The sequence below is a fragment of the Aphelocoma coerulescens genome, chromosome 1A (genome assembly GCF_041296385.1).
Source record: "Aphelocoma coerulescens isolate FSJ_1873_10779 chromosome 1A, UR_Acoe_1.0, whole genome shotgun sequence".
NCBI classification, from domain to species: domain Eukaryota; kingdom Metazoa; phylum Chordata; class Aves; order Passeriformes; family Corvidae; genus Aphelocoma; species Aphelocoma coerulescens.
The window spans coordinates 68003460-68017924 of NC_091014.1; the positions used below are offsets into that span (position 1 = coordinate 68003460).

General features: G+C 47.7%; 1 protein-coding gene across 4 annotated transcripts in view; it reads right to left on the minus strand.

Annotated features, from left to right (window-relative positions):
- ARHGEF5 (Rho guanine nucleotide exchange factor 5) overlaps positions 1 to 13891 on the minus strand; it is a 32029-nt gene extending 18138 nt beyond the window's left edge. The window contains exon 1 of one of the 4 annotated variants that reach the window (XM_069003406.1): positions 13823 to 13891. Coding sequence is in view for 1 of the 4 variants with exons in the window: in XM_069003405.1 (XP_068859506.1) it covers positions 12174 to 12176 (3 nt within the window). In the remaining 3 variants the exon portion in view is untranslated. Of the gene's footprint in view, positions 1 to 12173; positions 12751 to 12785; positions 13219 to 13822 lie in introns of those variants that run through there. The other 3 variants (XM_069003408.1, XM_069003407.1, XM_069003405.1) reach the window with 3 other exon arrangements.
- Positions 13892 to 14465: the final 574 nt, after the last annotated feature.

Genomic DNA, 14465 nt, shown 5'->3' on the forward strand with positions numbered 1-14465 from the left:
TCTGGGAATCAGGAGCTGCCTCAGGTGTCTTAGGCAGGGGAGAACAAAGCAAAGCTGCCAATAGTACCTGACCTCCTGGAAAATGCATCTGAGCTGCTACTGAAGCTTGAGAAACACAAGTGAGACCTCCCAGTCATACCAGTGCAGAGAGTTTGCCCAAGTTTTAACACACCCAGTCGCATCTCACCAGCTTTCACTCATGGTAGGCACACTCAAGATACACTGAGTCTATTAATTATCTAATGACTCACCACCTGAGGGGAAAAAAAATAAAAGGATACTTTTCCATACTTTTCTTACATTGGTTTCTACTGAACTAGATTATAATACTTAATGCTAACAAAAAAAAGTGTCAGAGAAATATGATTTTGGGTTGAACAAAATTTCATCTTGGAAATTGCTACTGAACATTTGGCAAACAGCAAGTGAAGAACGCAGCTTGGATTGTATATTGCACCTCCCAGAGATGCAATAAAAGTGATTCACTCTTAAGATAAAATGGGGTCACCTGTACAGCAAAAAACTCAGTTCACTCTAAGCAGAGGTTAAGTTTATATTCATAAAAGTAATGGGTAAGCCTTGATATATAAGCAGTCTTCTAATATGAGAATAAACAAGAATAGTGTATGATTCTCACTGCTGGAGCTCACTAGAAAGATTATTGGCACTACTTGGAGAGCAGCAGAACTCCCACAGTGAAAGTAATGTATTGAGTCACGGCAAGTTGCTCTGTGCCGGTCTCTCTACAAACTCTGGGGATGGAGACACAACTGACAAACATCTGGAGCACAAAAGGCGGCAAGAACTTCCCCAATTACTTTCCCTGTGACATTTTATGCAGAAGTGTCTGCTAGCAGCTTGCTGTACATATTCCTAGATATCATATTTGCCACAAACTCAAGGAGTTCCCAGTTGCTCTTTGAGCAGGATGATTCAGGACCTTCATGGGAGAGATTCTCCAGTTAGCAGCAGAAATCTCGGAGTCTCCTACTATGCTACAGACGCATGAGCAAGAATCCCACGCTGCTGTTTTTGAGTCTCAGATTAAAGAACACTCATGTTTGCACCAAACCATTCTGACAGATGCAAATGCCCTTGAAACATCAAAGGACCTGGAAACACACTTGAAAGCTTGGCCTTGCCCAGACTGCACAGTGGAACCATTTGTGAGCACAGCTGTTGTCACGTTACCTGTACCCATCCCGAGCACAGTTAAGCTACAGGCAGATAAGGATGAACAATATTCAGCAAACTGAACTGCAACAAACTGTCCTGCCCTGCAGAGAGGGGCTCCAAAGTTATCCTGTCTGAGGCAAACACGTAATAGAACCTCTTTCACAGCCAGATCAAGTTCCACCTTGAAAATTGTCAGATTTCTGGTAGCTGTCAGAGCCCCACAGAAGATAAAGCTGGAGCATTTTAGCACTGTGGGATAATTGACAAGCTAAACACTGATATATACCCAGCCAGAAATATACTGGCAAAATCCTACTTTTGTATCAATAGATAAAGTACATCCTACGCAACTAAAAAGAAATGCTAAAATACCCATAAACTTGCACTTGTATATCATTCCATGGTAGTGACAGCACAATGTCATCAGCCTTAACAACAGCAGAAAACTGTGTCATGCTCTGCCTTCAATATTGCACCACCAATTGAGAGGACAATAAAAAATTGTTGGGTTCAGAATCCCATGAGATAGCAACCACAACAACAAAATCACACATTTATCCTTGTGTTGTGCCCTCAGAATGCATGTTTTCAGCCTTAGCTCCCCATACCAATTTTAATTACCTTATGACTCCAGCACTGAGATTTGTTTGAAAAAGTGATGAGATTTGTATCATAACCAAAAATACTTGGCAATACTGTAACAGTGATGGAACTTTGTATTGAAAACTGCATCTAAAGAAAAAAGAAAATCCATCCAAAAGGGATGTAGGGATGTGTGGGGGAAAAACAGGTTTTGGTACAACCCTCCCCTAACCCAGCTTCTCAGGGAACAAACCATTTTTTCTTGGATATTTAACTGGTGTCCTTAGATCGAAGAAGCTACGAGACAAGTTTGCTATTGGAAGCAAAAAGTATCAGATATAAATAAAATGTTGTAAGAAATGTAAATGTGGGAAAACACCAGCGGGGACCCCTTCCCTCTCCCTTGTGGAAAAATAGCTTCACACACCCAAAGCCACAGGAATTGTGTGGGTGCTGAATAGGAAGGTACTAATGCAAACACACGGAAAACTTGTTGTTACTCACAGTCTAAGGCTTGTGTGGCCAACCGGCACAGGTTTATTGTGCACATCACAACATTTTCTGTTTCTCATACAGTCCCACTTCCTAGAATCATGTGGTTATGTGAGAGTTTTGGCTTACAATTAAGAAAAAATGGATGTATGGCCTTTAATGGGCATGGAAAAGGCCTGAAAAACTAAGTATGACTCAAAAATTAGATCTCGCTGTCTGGGTTTATCTTAATTTCTTAATCCTAAACCTTAATTTGTGACTAAGGAAAGGAAGGGCAACTCCCCCTCCCCTCTCTTCCTGATCCCTGTTTTTTCAAAGGTTGGGACTGATGACAGTGCAGAATATTTAGGTCTGATACAGTGAGCTACATGAGCTACCAGAAACTAAAAAAAGGGCAGTGAAATACACTGTGATATAATTGGGTTAACAAAAATGAATGATAAAATTTGTCAGGCCCAATGTAGATATTTGCAGATATTCTGCAAAGTTCATTTGTTTATATTCCATTCCTTAAAAGAAAAATTCCTTCTGCTGCTGACTGTACAAACTATCCCGTACCACCTGGAATCGGATCTTAATAAATTTCAACTAAAACTTGATGTGGAACCCTGAAAATCCAGAACACCTGAAATCCAGAACAGACCGATTTACTATGCATCGAAGTTGCTGCCAACATCTCTCTCGTGCCAGTGCACACATGACCATGTATGAGCCATCCCAGGGAGTTGTCGAGCCAAAAGAAAACAACCCAGGAGCAGAGTGATGTGAGCAGCTCTAAAGGTGTGACACAGGAGAAAAGCTAAGTAAGTAAAGATAAACCTGACAGCTCCCTGCAGCAGTTGTATATAGAATCATAGAATGGTTCGGGTTGGAAGGATCTTTAAAGACCATCTCATTCCAATCCCTTGCCACAGGAAGGGACACCTTCCACTATCCCAGGTTGCTCAGAGCCACATCCAGCCTGGCCTAGGACACTTCCAGGGATGGGGCAGCCGCAGCTGCTCTGGGCAACCTGTGCCAGGGCCTCAGCACCCTCACAGGGAAGGATTTCTTCCCAATGTAAACCTCTCTGTCAATGTGAAGCCATTCCCCCTATTCCTGTCACTCCAGGTCTTTGTCAAGAGTCTCTCTCCATCTTTCCTGTGGGCTCCCTTCAGGCACTGCAAGGCCACAATGAGGTCACCCCATAAGCCTTCCCCTCTCCAGGCTGAACAATCCTAGTTCCCTTAGCCTTTCCTCACAGCAGAGCTGCTTCCTCCCTCAGACCATCCTGGTGACCTCCTCTGGACTGGCTCCAGTAGGTCCTCCCTGTGCTGGGACCCCAGAGCAGCTGTACAAGAATAATGGGCTGGGCAGCAAAGCAGGAGCAGGAAAGCAGAAACCTGGACTTAGCCCTGTGTTCTGGTGAAACCACACCCAGGATCCACAGGCCAGTCCCTGACGCTCCAGCGTAGGTGTCTCTCCATGTGTGACTGCCAAGCACTCCACACACAGAGCCAGGTGCTCCCTCAGCAGCCCACACACACCAACAGCAGCAGAGCAGGGGGGTTTTACACCCTCAGTCCTGGCCCTCTGCTAGGAACACGTCTGCTGCCCTCCCAGGTGAGAAGTGGGCACCAGGGAACCAGGATATTCTAATTGGATTTACAACCGTTGTTTTTATCGTTTAATGTTTCCTTGTCTCATTATTGCCACTGACTCTGCCATTCTGGTGAACCCACAGCCAGCCTTCTCCCCATAGGAAAGGGCTGGCTCTGAGGGGATATTGCATGAAATAGAGGTGAATTCGGAGAGAGCCCCGGTGAGCAACTCTGAAAACAAGTAACATGTAGGAGATCCTAGGAAAAGCCCTGGAAACCTCCTCAAACCTGCAAAGTCTAGCATGGAAACACTCCAAAGGGAAGGGGAAGGGAAGACATTCTTGTGACCTTTCAGCTCAAGCTGTGAGAAGTTGTATAAATCAGGGGTTTAAATGCTGTAACTGATACACATCAATCTTAGAAAATGCTTTTTATAACCAGCTTTACCAATTACTACAACCTTATTTCAAAGTTTAGAGTAGTAATTACAGTAGTTACATAGATGTTGTAGCTAAGATTTAGCATTAGTTCCTAATACTGTCATTAACACAGCATATGATAAAAATTTAAAAAGAAAAAGTAGAGCCCTACAGGTAGAATCTTAAAAAAAATTAAGAAACAGCACACACAGATGAACAATACTGATATTCCCTATTTCAGTATTATTTCCCCTTCTTTGTCAATGGGCAAAAATTATGTCCACGTACTTTCATGTGCAGTACACCTCCAAGTGTGGATTACTTTAAAGCATTAACTTTAAACCAGCTCAGAAATATCACAAGCATTTCTATGATGCATTAATTAATATATTTTTCCCACTTTAATAATTAAACAAGTTTCAATGCATAAGGAACTATTAGAGATATTTTAATCCTTCCCTCCTCCATTTTAATTTTTCTGCATATGAATGAGGGGGCAGAGTCTGCTTCCCACCACCACCCTTCTAGATTTCCTAAAATAGCAGTCCTTGATGGCTGCATGGCTCTTCAGATATTAGCTGAGCAATCAGGATCCTAAGATTGCCCTTTGGTAGTCTTTGAAGACATCAACTCTGACTCTTCTCGACTGGCCTACGGCTTCCTTTTCCTCAGCCCTGTGGCATGTAAAAGCACATCTCTCTTTCCCCTCCCAGGTCCCACCTTATCAGATGGCAATGATGAAGCATAAAATAAGGTCTGTGTGCCTCAAATTCACCCCAAGCTCCTGACTTCAGTGTGCTGGTGAGAAATTAGAGGATGAGGCAACTTAACAGTGGCCATGAGTAACACTGGAAAATCGAGCTGATACAATTTCCTTCACCTCTTTTATGACACGGTCACAAAACGACAGCTCTGGCTGAGGAATGCAAAGTCCTCGCGTCCCCTGGCCTACGCAGGCGTGCATGGTATATTCTAATTGGACTGGTGCATACTTTCCCATCCATGAGAGACTTCCCATGGGAAGCCATAGGCACCAGGCAAATGAAATCAGAGACTCGGCTCCTTTGCCTTCCCATTACCTGCAATGCGCTTTGATCAGCAGGGCATAAATAAACACGAAAATGTCCCATCTCTGCCAAGGTCAGTGAGATGCAGCAGAGTTCTGCCAGTGCAGCCTCACAGGCAGCTCTCAGCTGTACCTTCTGACACTGCCCAACCTCACCTAAACGAGTTCATTGGACTTGGCACGGGGCAAAATGCTTTGCTGTGCTTAAAAAAATCACTGGACATAACAGCAAAGAGTACAATGTGGTGTGACCACTGTAGTTTGGGAAAGCTAAGAGCAACAGAGCACCTCAAGGGGAAGGGTTGGGATTGCCAGTGGACCATGCCCAAAAAGGAGGGAAGAGCCAGAGCTGTCCTTGTTGGAGTCCTCTTCCCAAACACCTTCCTGTATGGAAAATTGGGTCTTACCTCTGCCAGACTGATGCACCTGAGGAACACAGCTTTCAGCACAGATGTTTGCTGTTACTGAAGCCAGCACCTCACCTTTTCCATGTGTGCCAGTGAATTAGGAGGCACAGCAATTACAGCTATACCCACAGAAGGACGCACAGCATGGCTGCTTTTGATGCAAACATGGGCAACACCCCATTTTGCCTATTCCTGCACTTGCCCTAACAGAAGGTGAGAAAGATGCACCCTGGTGTTTTAAGTCTTGCCTCTCCTCATGGCTAAGGCCTATGAGCAGTTAAACACGGGTGCAGAAATTTCAAGCCAGTGGGGCCCACAAAGGATAGCTGTTATCACCAGTAACATAATCCAGGCTGGAAGGAGAACACACATTAGGATACTGGGAGCTCTCCTTCCTTCAGTGCCCCGCTGCAGCCATTCATTAAAAGGAGTGTCTACAGAAGACTTAGATTGTAACTCGTTTTTGGGTATTTTTAAGGCAACCAAGAATGGTGCCCTCATCCAGCAGAATTTCCAGTTCCTCATTCTAGCTGTCTGCAGCAGTTTCTGCCTGTCTGAGGGTCATCTGTGCAGCTGGGGTTAATAGTAACCCCTCCTACCTCACAGCCATACTCTGAGGATTAGGCAGGGAGTGGCTGCTCAGTGTACTGAATATGCAAAGCCCTGTTATAAACCCCGTATCTGATTGCCACCATAAGCAAAGTCTTATTTAAGCAATCCCTTCCCCAACAAAAATATATCAACTGCTCACTCTGTTCTTTCCTTCCGTGTCTTTTTGCCTCCAAGTTCTTCCAGATAACAAAACACATTACTAAGATGTTTTTCTTTTGTGCTGTAAAGTTGTTTACTACAAATAATAGAGATCTTTCACACAATGTAGTTGTTTTGGCTCATTCTGGTATCACACTTGTACTGGAGGGATCTCACTGCCCAGTCAGTGAAAGCCCCACTCCCATAACCTCACACATGTCAGATATTCACAGTTGTCTGTTTCTCACTGTGCCGACATTCAGGGTAGACCCTTTCTCCAATTCTATCAATTTTATGAACTTGGGACATATAGCATCAGATATTTCTTGCTCCCACTAAACACAAAACTGTATTTCTCTACCAAAACATAGTTTAAAACCAAGCTGATGTTCTTGCACATGCTTTCCTTGACACTTCTGTATTTGTCTCCCACATCAGTTAATACCTTTTTCCCCCTTTCAGTGCACTTTCTTCACTCTTTTTAGCAGTCACAACAAAACCTTTTACAATGCCACCTTTTAAATTAAGCTTTCAAAGGCAAAATTCTAATAAAACACAATTATAATACATTTCAGGGTAGATTTGCTTCCATACTGCCTCACTGAACATGAGATTTCTGACCATGCCAGTTTTCACTGCACATGCAAGGCAATACATCTCGCCTTTTCTTGTTCTGGTCTCTTCTAAAGCCATTTTGCTAGGACTACCAGAGCCAGAATCAATCCATCTTTCCCCTTTTACACTCGGATGCGTATTTTCACGTCTCTGATATCAACGCTATCACACCCTCAGCAGCTGGATAGGTAAAAATGATACTGGTATGGAATGAAGGAAAAATGTCTGTGGTGTATCTGGTACAACTCAGACACTGGGCAACTCAGCTGTCGTGATTCTTCTATACACACAGACACAATTTTTAGCTGCTTTTCATGGCCCTGACCCTCCCTTGTGACAGAGCACACACTACAATGACATAACTTGCATGCCTGGCCTTGCTCTTCCAGGATAAGACACATTTCATTGCTCCAGCATACCTCCAAATTGCTCACCTTCCTCTCTCTGCCCCTCTCTGAAATGAAACAGCTCAGCTTACTCATTGTGCAGGGGCAGGAAGACAAGGTGAACTGTAGGAGTGGTGTGAGAGGACGACTGCCTTCTCAGATGGCACCAAAACAAGCAGTGTTCACCCCATGCCTACAGCAACACCTTACATCTTCCCTTTCAGCCTTCCCCACAATGCCCTGACAGAACATTCCCTCTTCCCAGCTGTGCCCAGGGATGAGAAGAGAGTGACAGTGCAGTCATGTATTTCCCATACACAGCACCAGTTGTTATTAAGAAATTACTGGGTGACTTGAGGGGCAAACCCATCTCCCTCAATCACTTGCACACTTAAGAAAACATGCCACAACCCATAATTTGCTGTAAAAATAGTGGGATAGTCCCACTTCCTTTTGCCTGTCTCCCCACAGCATTCTCTCTCTGCCCCAGGGCTTGTCACAGCATAGAGCCATGACAGGGTTGTGTGTTGTACTGCAGCCTTGCCAGTGCTATTCCCACTGCTCATCCTGGGATTCTGCTTGCCTATACCTGGGACATGCCTTTCCAGGAGGAAACACCTTGCCTAGGAGCTGGACTTCAGTGATCCTTGTGGGTGCCTTCCAACTCAGGATAGTCTACAGTCTTGTGGGCAGGGGTGGAGAAAGGAGAGAAAAGTGCATCATTCTCAAAGCACTCTATCAGCTCTGTTGTATCTGGACTCAAGCCTGAAATATCTTCATGTGCAAAGCAAGTCACAGAAAAAGAGAACTAACAATGAGAAGGGTTACTTGAGCCATGAGCCATACCAACCATCAGGACTGAATCCTCACTGTTCTAAATACTGTGCACTGAGACACTGTTCCTGTCCTGCAGAGCTGGCAGCATACTCAGAACATCCCTGCTCCCCTAAATCCAGCAACAGAACAGAAACAGATACACACTGCACCTTCTCAACTTAACAAGCAGCCTGGCAGCCCTCACCTGTAAAACCAGACAGCGATCTCGGAGTACCTCAGAAAGGAGAGTGACTCAAATGTTGCAGCTGGATTACATTTCACAGGTCTAGAGTTACCCTTGGTCGTCTGCACTATGGAATACCTACAGCAAAACTTCTGCATCTAAACTCAGGCTTAATGCAAGGATTTTGTCTGGAGCCCAGACCCACTAAAGATACCTGTTGCTACAGCAGCAGAGCTTTGCTAGGCACTGGTATGGCATCTTTTCTTTTGCTGTGAAAGCTATACTCTTCCCATGTACTCTTTCCAAGTTTCCACGAGCCTCTCATCACAGGACAGCAATCTGTAGTGAAGATTTAAGGGCCCAGGTAAGATTTAAGCTATTCAAACAATTTGTGTAGGCATTTTTGATCATTACACCTGTAAATATGAGTGTAAACACACATACCATATAGCTTACACATCCTGATTTTTTGCAGCTGCCCAGCAAGGTCATGGGCAAAGCATCTTCTTCTTCTACTCCTCCCACTAGTGGCCTTTGTGTTAGCTTAATGCTGCTTTGTGCATCAATTTCTATTACCAAGTGAATATGCAAGTGTAGCCATGGCAGCCACTTTGTGGCAGATGGGAACAGGGACCATGTCCAACTAGTTACAGGTCTGCTTGTAACTCACGCTTGTGTCCCCTGATTATCCCTGGGCTTCCACAACCTGAACAGATTCATAAACTCTACTGCTGGATTCGTTGATGGAGCAGGAGCTGTCCCACCCCTCTCCTCCTCCAGTCACACCCTGTGCAAGGCTGGGTCTGCTACCAGTGCACACCTCTGCTCTGCCCATGGAGGGGATCACCCAGCTCGTAGGTCCCACTGGGCACCACCCCAGCCTGGCCCAGGTAAAGATGTGCTAATTTCTGTGTATGACCAGCACCAGGAACCCCAGTGCTTAATGACTCCGAGCACCAGCGAGGCCATGGGCAGTGAAGCTCACACACTGAGCCCCTGCCTGCACCTGGGTGTTCAATTTGAGATCACAAAAAGGTGGCTTGGTGTCCAAATGTCACACACTTCTCCGTGCCACTGCAAATAGGATATGTTTTCAGGAAGGGAATTTATGGCCAGCTCTGCTTTAATGCAGTATTCTCCCGGCAGCAGGGTCCTGTGCTTCCTCCCACCTCAGTTCCTTCCTTGTGTGCTATCCAATTACACAGTTTCTTCAGCCACTCCTCCTCAACCTCTCCTAGCATCAGAACATCCTCTATTTTGTACACATTTACATATGTGTCTGTTTATCTACATACATTTATACACATCATGGTAATCACTTTCCCTCTTCTAAATTTTTCCTACTATCAAAACCAATAGCCCTCCCCCTGACCTTGCACTGAACTTGTACTAAAGTCACCGGAATTTCTTCTTTGACTTCATCTCACTTTTAATCCAACCCCCCAACATGAGGTCAAAACAAGTCCCCACCACAGGCTCTGTTCCTCATCCTGCAGTGTTCTGCATGGGACTTGAAGGAATGGTGTTTCAAATAATAAATGGGGAATGGGTTTTGTCTCAGCAAATCAATTCTACTGAAAGCGCAAGGAAGCTGGAGTCCCTTGTTAATGGAAGAGACAAGATTAATGAAGCTTTCCCAAAAGGGCACCCCACCTTGCTCAGCACTGAGCACCACTGAGAACTCACATGTAGAATGCATGAATGCATTAACTTGGAACTTTTCTGCACCACCGAACCTTTCATAGGTGGCAGTGTGTCACAGCCAAGGCTTAGACCTCCTTCTTCTGACGTTAAATGCGCTTTCCCACACAACAAATTTCAACACACATTTCTTGACCAAAGACATAAAAGCTGCTGATCTAAACCCAGTCCTGGTTAAACCCAGTTCTCCCAAGTCACGCAACTGAGTTAACCTGCACTACTGAGTAAATCAGGGCAGCTGCTCTCACACATCTGCTGCAGAGGGAAGGCGAAAAGATACATCACCTTCCATGAAGATTTAAGGTAAGGTGTGCTTGTGACAACTCTTAGTTTCACCGACTCTTCAGCTTGCCAAAAGGAGTTCCATCCTCTGCTCTTTCTCTTCTGGTGGCATAGGTGTATGTGTGGTCTCACAACAAACCGCAACAGGGAACCAGCAGAGATGACAGCAGGCAGGCACGACGGCTTCTTTCAACAGCAGTGCCAGCTGAGAGGATTTGTGCAACCACAGCCTGTTTATCCAAGCACAGAAATGTAGGAACTAAATGTGTGATTCCCTCTGGCACCTAATGCTGTTGTTGGAAGAAGCGGTCCCTCACCGTGCTTCTCATGCCCAGTGTCATGCTACACTTCTTCAGCAATCTCTCCGGCTGATCCAACTTCCATATTTTTTTTTTAAGGAAGGGGGTTAATATTCAGTTGGAGCAGTGACTGAACTGATTTGAGGCCCCTGGGTCACTAGAGCTGACCCTAGGGAAGCAGCAGGAGCTTGCAGTCAGGACTGGATGAGAACTGGATCATTCCTTCAGCAGCAGCCTGTTGTTCTGCTGGGCTGCTCATCAAGTGAAGCCCAACTCCAAGCAACACAAGTTATTCAATCACAGTTCCTGGGAAGCCCTGCCTGGCCACAAACACCAAGCCAAGCCCCCTCCACCGCTGCTCTAAACCACACTGATCACGTAGACTCCAGCTCCATTGCTGCCTCTTCCCAGAGGAAGAGGTCAGCACAGCTAACAGCCATGGACTTGCAGTACAGCAGGCCATCTTTTAGCTGGAATGTGTCATTCTGGCAGCAACAGGCTCTGTCATCTGGCATGAAAACTTGCATCAAGACTTCATGGTTAGGAGCCAGGCCGAACAGATGGAGATAAGAAATTAGCGAGGGTAATCAGCTATTGGAATAATTTACCTGGGGAACCAGTGCAGCCTATCACTTGATATCTTGAAATCAAGACTGGGTACTTTTCTAGTAGAATTTGGGATTCGATGCAGTGATAACCAGCTGGGAATGTAAATACCTGCCAGGGGTCAGGTGAAGGTATCTGTCTCCAATTGGCTGATACTCTGAGCATGAACTATGTGATTACCTCAGGAAAGAGGGAAATAACCTCTCTGTAGAGCCCAAGTGCCAAAACAATACAGCACAACTGCATTTGCACTGAAGCCACTTCTGAGTACTTCATTAAAAGATTCAACGGGAGTTCAGTGAGGAGCTGCAAAGCGGAAAGGAATTGCAAAACTTCCCAGGCATGACTACTGAAATAAACTAGCTGTGGATAATTTAGCCAAACAGTAACTAAGCAAACAACATCAACTGGAAAGATACCAGATGACAGAAAGCACAGTAAACTTTTAGAATCAAACATCCTTGGAAAAAAATGTGATTCCAATTAAGAATTTGAAATCCCTTGCGGGCTGTTTTTTAAATTTTGCCTGGGATGACTATGGAGAGTGAATGTTATATGAATACAAACTAATTAAATAAAACAGCCCACTTTAAACAAGACTCCAAAGTAGATTACATTAAAGAGAAAAAAAAGAAGAAAAAAACCATCAAAAACTACAGCATAATTTGGCTCTTTCCTGCTATAAAGCACATGAAATAAGTGAACCATAAGAAAGGATAAGACTCAACAGAACAAGCGCAATAACATCCATCTAAAGTTAGCAGGATGAAATGGAAAAAAAAAAAAAAAAGGCCCGTGGAACAGACTCTTACCATCAAAATCTATCAGGATGCACAAGAGGTTCCCAGAGGAAGTATTTGTGTCCCACTATTTCACAGAACAGGAGCACCAATCTCAAGCCCAGTCGCCTGCTGGACCATACAACCCCACTGAGATTTAGCCAGACCATGCTATACAGGCAGGATGGGACAAATGCCACCCTCAAATCACCAGCTAGCAAAACGAGCCAGCTGAGCTGTTCCTAACATTAACAAAAACTAAGAAGAGTTCAGATTTGTTACAACTGCAAGCCTGATTTACGGATCCCTCCTCCTCGTCCAATTCAGATGCAATTCTGAAATCTGGGTCACCCATACATTATTCCTCCAAACTAAGCCACCTCCCTCAGGTGCAACCCTTTAAAAGGACTCTGCCCTTATCCAAGCCATCTCCAAGTCGTTTAGATTATGAGAAACTCCAAAACACCAAGGAATCAGGTCACAAAACTTCCAACAACACATTACACATGTGGCTTGATCCAGAAGGAACAGGCACCCAGCTCCAGAAGCCAGCATTGGCATTCACATCCAGCAGCACCCTGGCAAAATCTGCAACAAGTCAACACTGATGAGCTGAGCTCAGATCTCTGACCCCATATTTCCTACCAGGTTTGATGCAGTCTTAGCCAATATCTGGGAATAAACGAAGCATCAAGCAAGGACAAGCATGGGTGCTAGGAAGACGATGGGTCAGGTGAGAGCCGTGGGAGCTCGGAATCCCCCCCCGGCAGGCTGGTTGTGGCGCTGGGGTTGCCATCAGAGCTGCTGCGGTGGCCGGGGCTGCAGGAAGGAGGCAGGAAGCGAGCAGCAGGCAGGGATCTCGCCTCTCGTTCCTCTGCCTTCCCTCCGTGACAGGCCATAAAAGTCACGAGGCAAGGAAGAAAACAAGGAGGTGTCCAGAGTTCAAGCACAGCACCCCCGCGACTCCCGGGCCGCAGCTCCCGGCGGGAGCTGAAAACCCGGCGAACACCGTGGGATCTCGCTCCTGCGTGGGAGGCACCATTTCTGCGGGAAGAGGCTCCTGCTGCTGCTTGGCAGCCAAGCCTGGGACCGGGCCTGCGCTCCGGGCCCTCCCTGCTGACGGCAGCGGGCAGGGGAGCGGGGGCCGGCGGGCGGGACGGGCGCTGCCGTCGGGGCGCGGAGCCCCCGCCAAGGATGCGGCCCCCAGGGGCTGCCCCGGGCCGGGCGGAGCGGAGCCCCCTTCGCCGCCCCCTCAGAGGGCACCGGGGCTCCCGCAGCGCCCCCGCGGCGGCCGCGACCCCGGGAGACTCCGCGCCCCGATGGCGCCCGCACCGCGCACCCGCACCGGGCCCGCCGCGGGAGGAGCGAGCTCTCGTTCCCCGGAGATCCCTCCTCCCGTCCCCCTCGGGTCCTAAAATGGTGGGTCGGCCGCCCTCCCTCCCCTTCCTTCTCCCCCTTGTCCCGTCTCCCCCCACCCTCCCGCCCCGCGCTCCCGGAGCCCGCCCGTCGCCCCCGCCCCGGCCCCGCGGGGCAGCCGCCCCTCCGTCCGTCCCGGCCCGGGCTCCGCGGGGATCCGGCGCCAGGCCCGCGCCTCTCCCGGGAATACGGCAACGGCGATCCCGGGAATACAGCAACGCCTCTCCCGGGAATACGGCAACGCCGCCCCCGGCGGCCGCCCTTACCTGCGCCGGGCTCACATCGTGGGGCCGGGGCCAGCGCTGCCCCTCCCGGCGCCCCTCGGCCGCCGCCTCGCCGCCGCCCTGCGCGGGGCCGCAGGTATGTCATGAGTGCCGAGCGCGGCTCCAGGTGAGCCGGGCACACCTACAGGAAGGCAGGCGGGCCGCCCTGATTGGCGTGCGGGGCCGGCGGCCGCGCTCCGACGGCACCGCGGCGGGGCAGGGCAGGGCAGGGCGGCTGAGGGGCCGCGGCGGACACGGCGGCTCTGGCCTCGCTCCTGGCCCCGGCCGGCCACAGCCCCCCGACACGTCCGAGCGGAAGGTATTTTCCTCAATTTTTTTTTTTTTTAATTCAATAGTAAGAATATGGGTGAAGGTCCTAGAGGAGCGGCTGAAGTCGCTGGGTTTGTTCAGCCTGGAGAAGTCTGAGGTCAGAGCTCACAGCAGTTCTGCAGCTTCCTTAGGAGGGAAGGAGGAGGGGCAGGCACTGCTCTCTGCTCTGTGTGACCAGGGACAGGACCCGAGGGAAAGGCTGGAGCTGTGTCAGGGGAGGGTTAGGTCGGATTTTAGGAAATTTTCTTCTCCCAGAGGGTGGTCGGGCACTGAACAGGCTCCCCTGGGCAGTGGTCACAGCCCCAAGGCTGCCAGA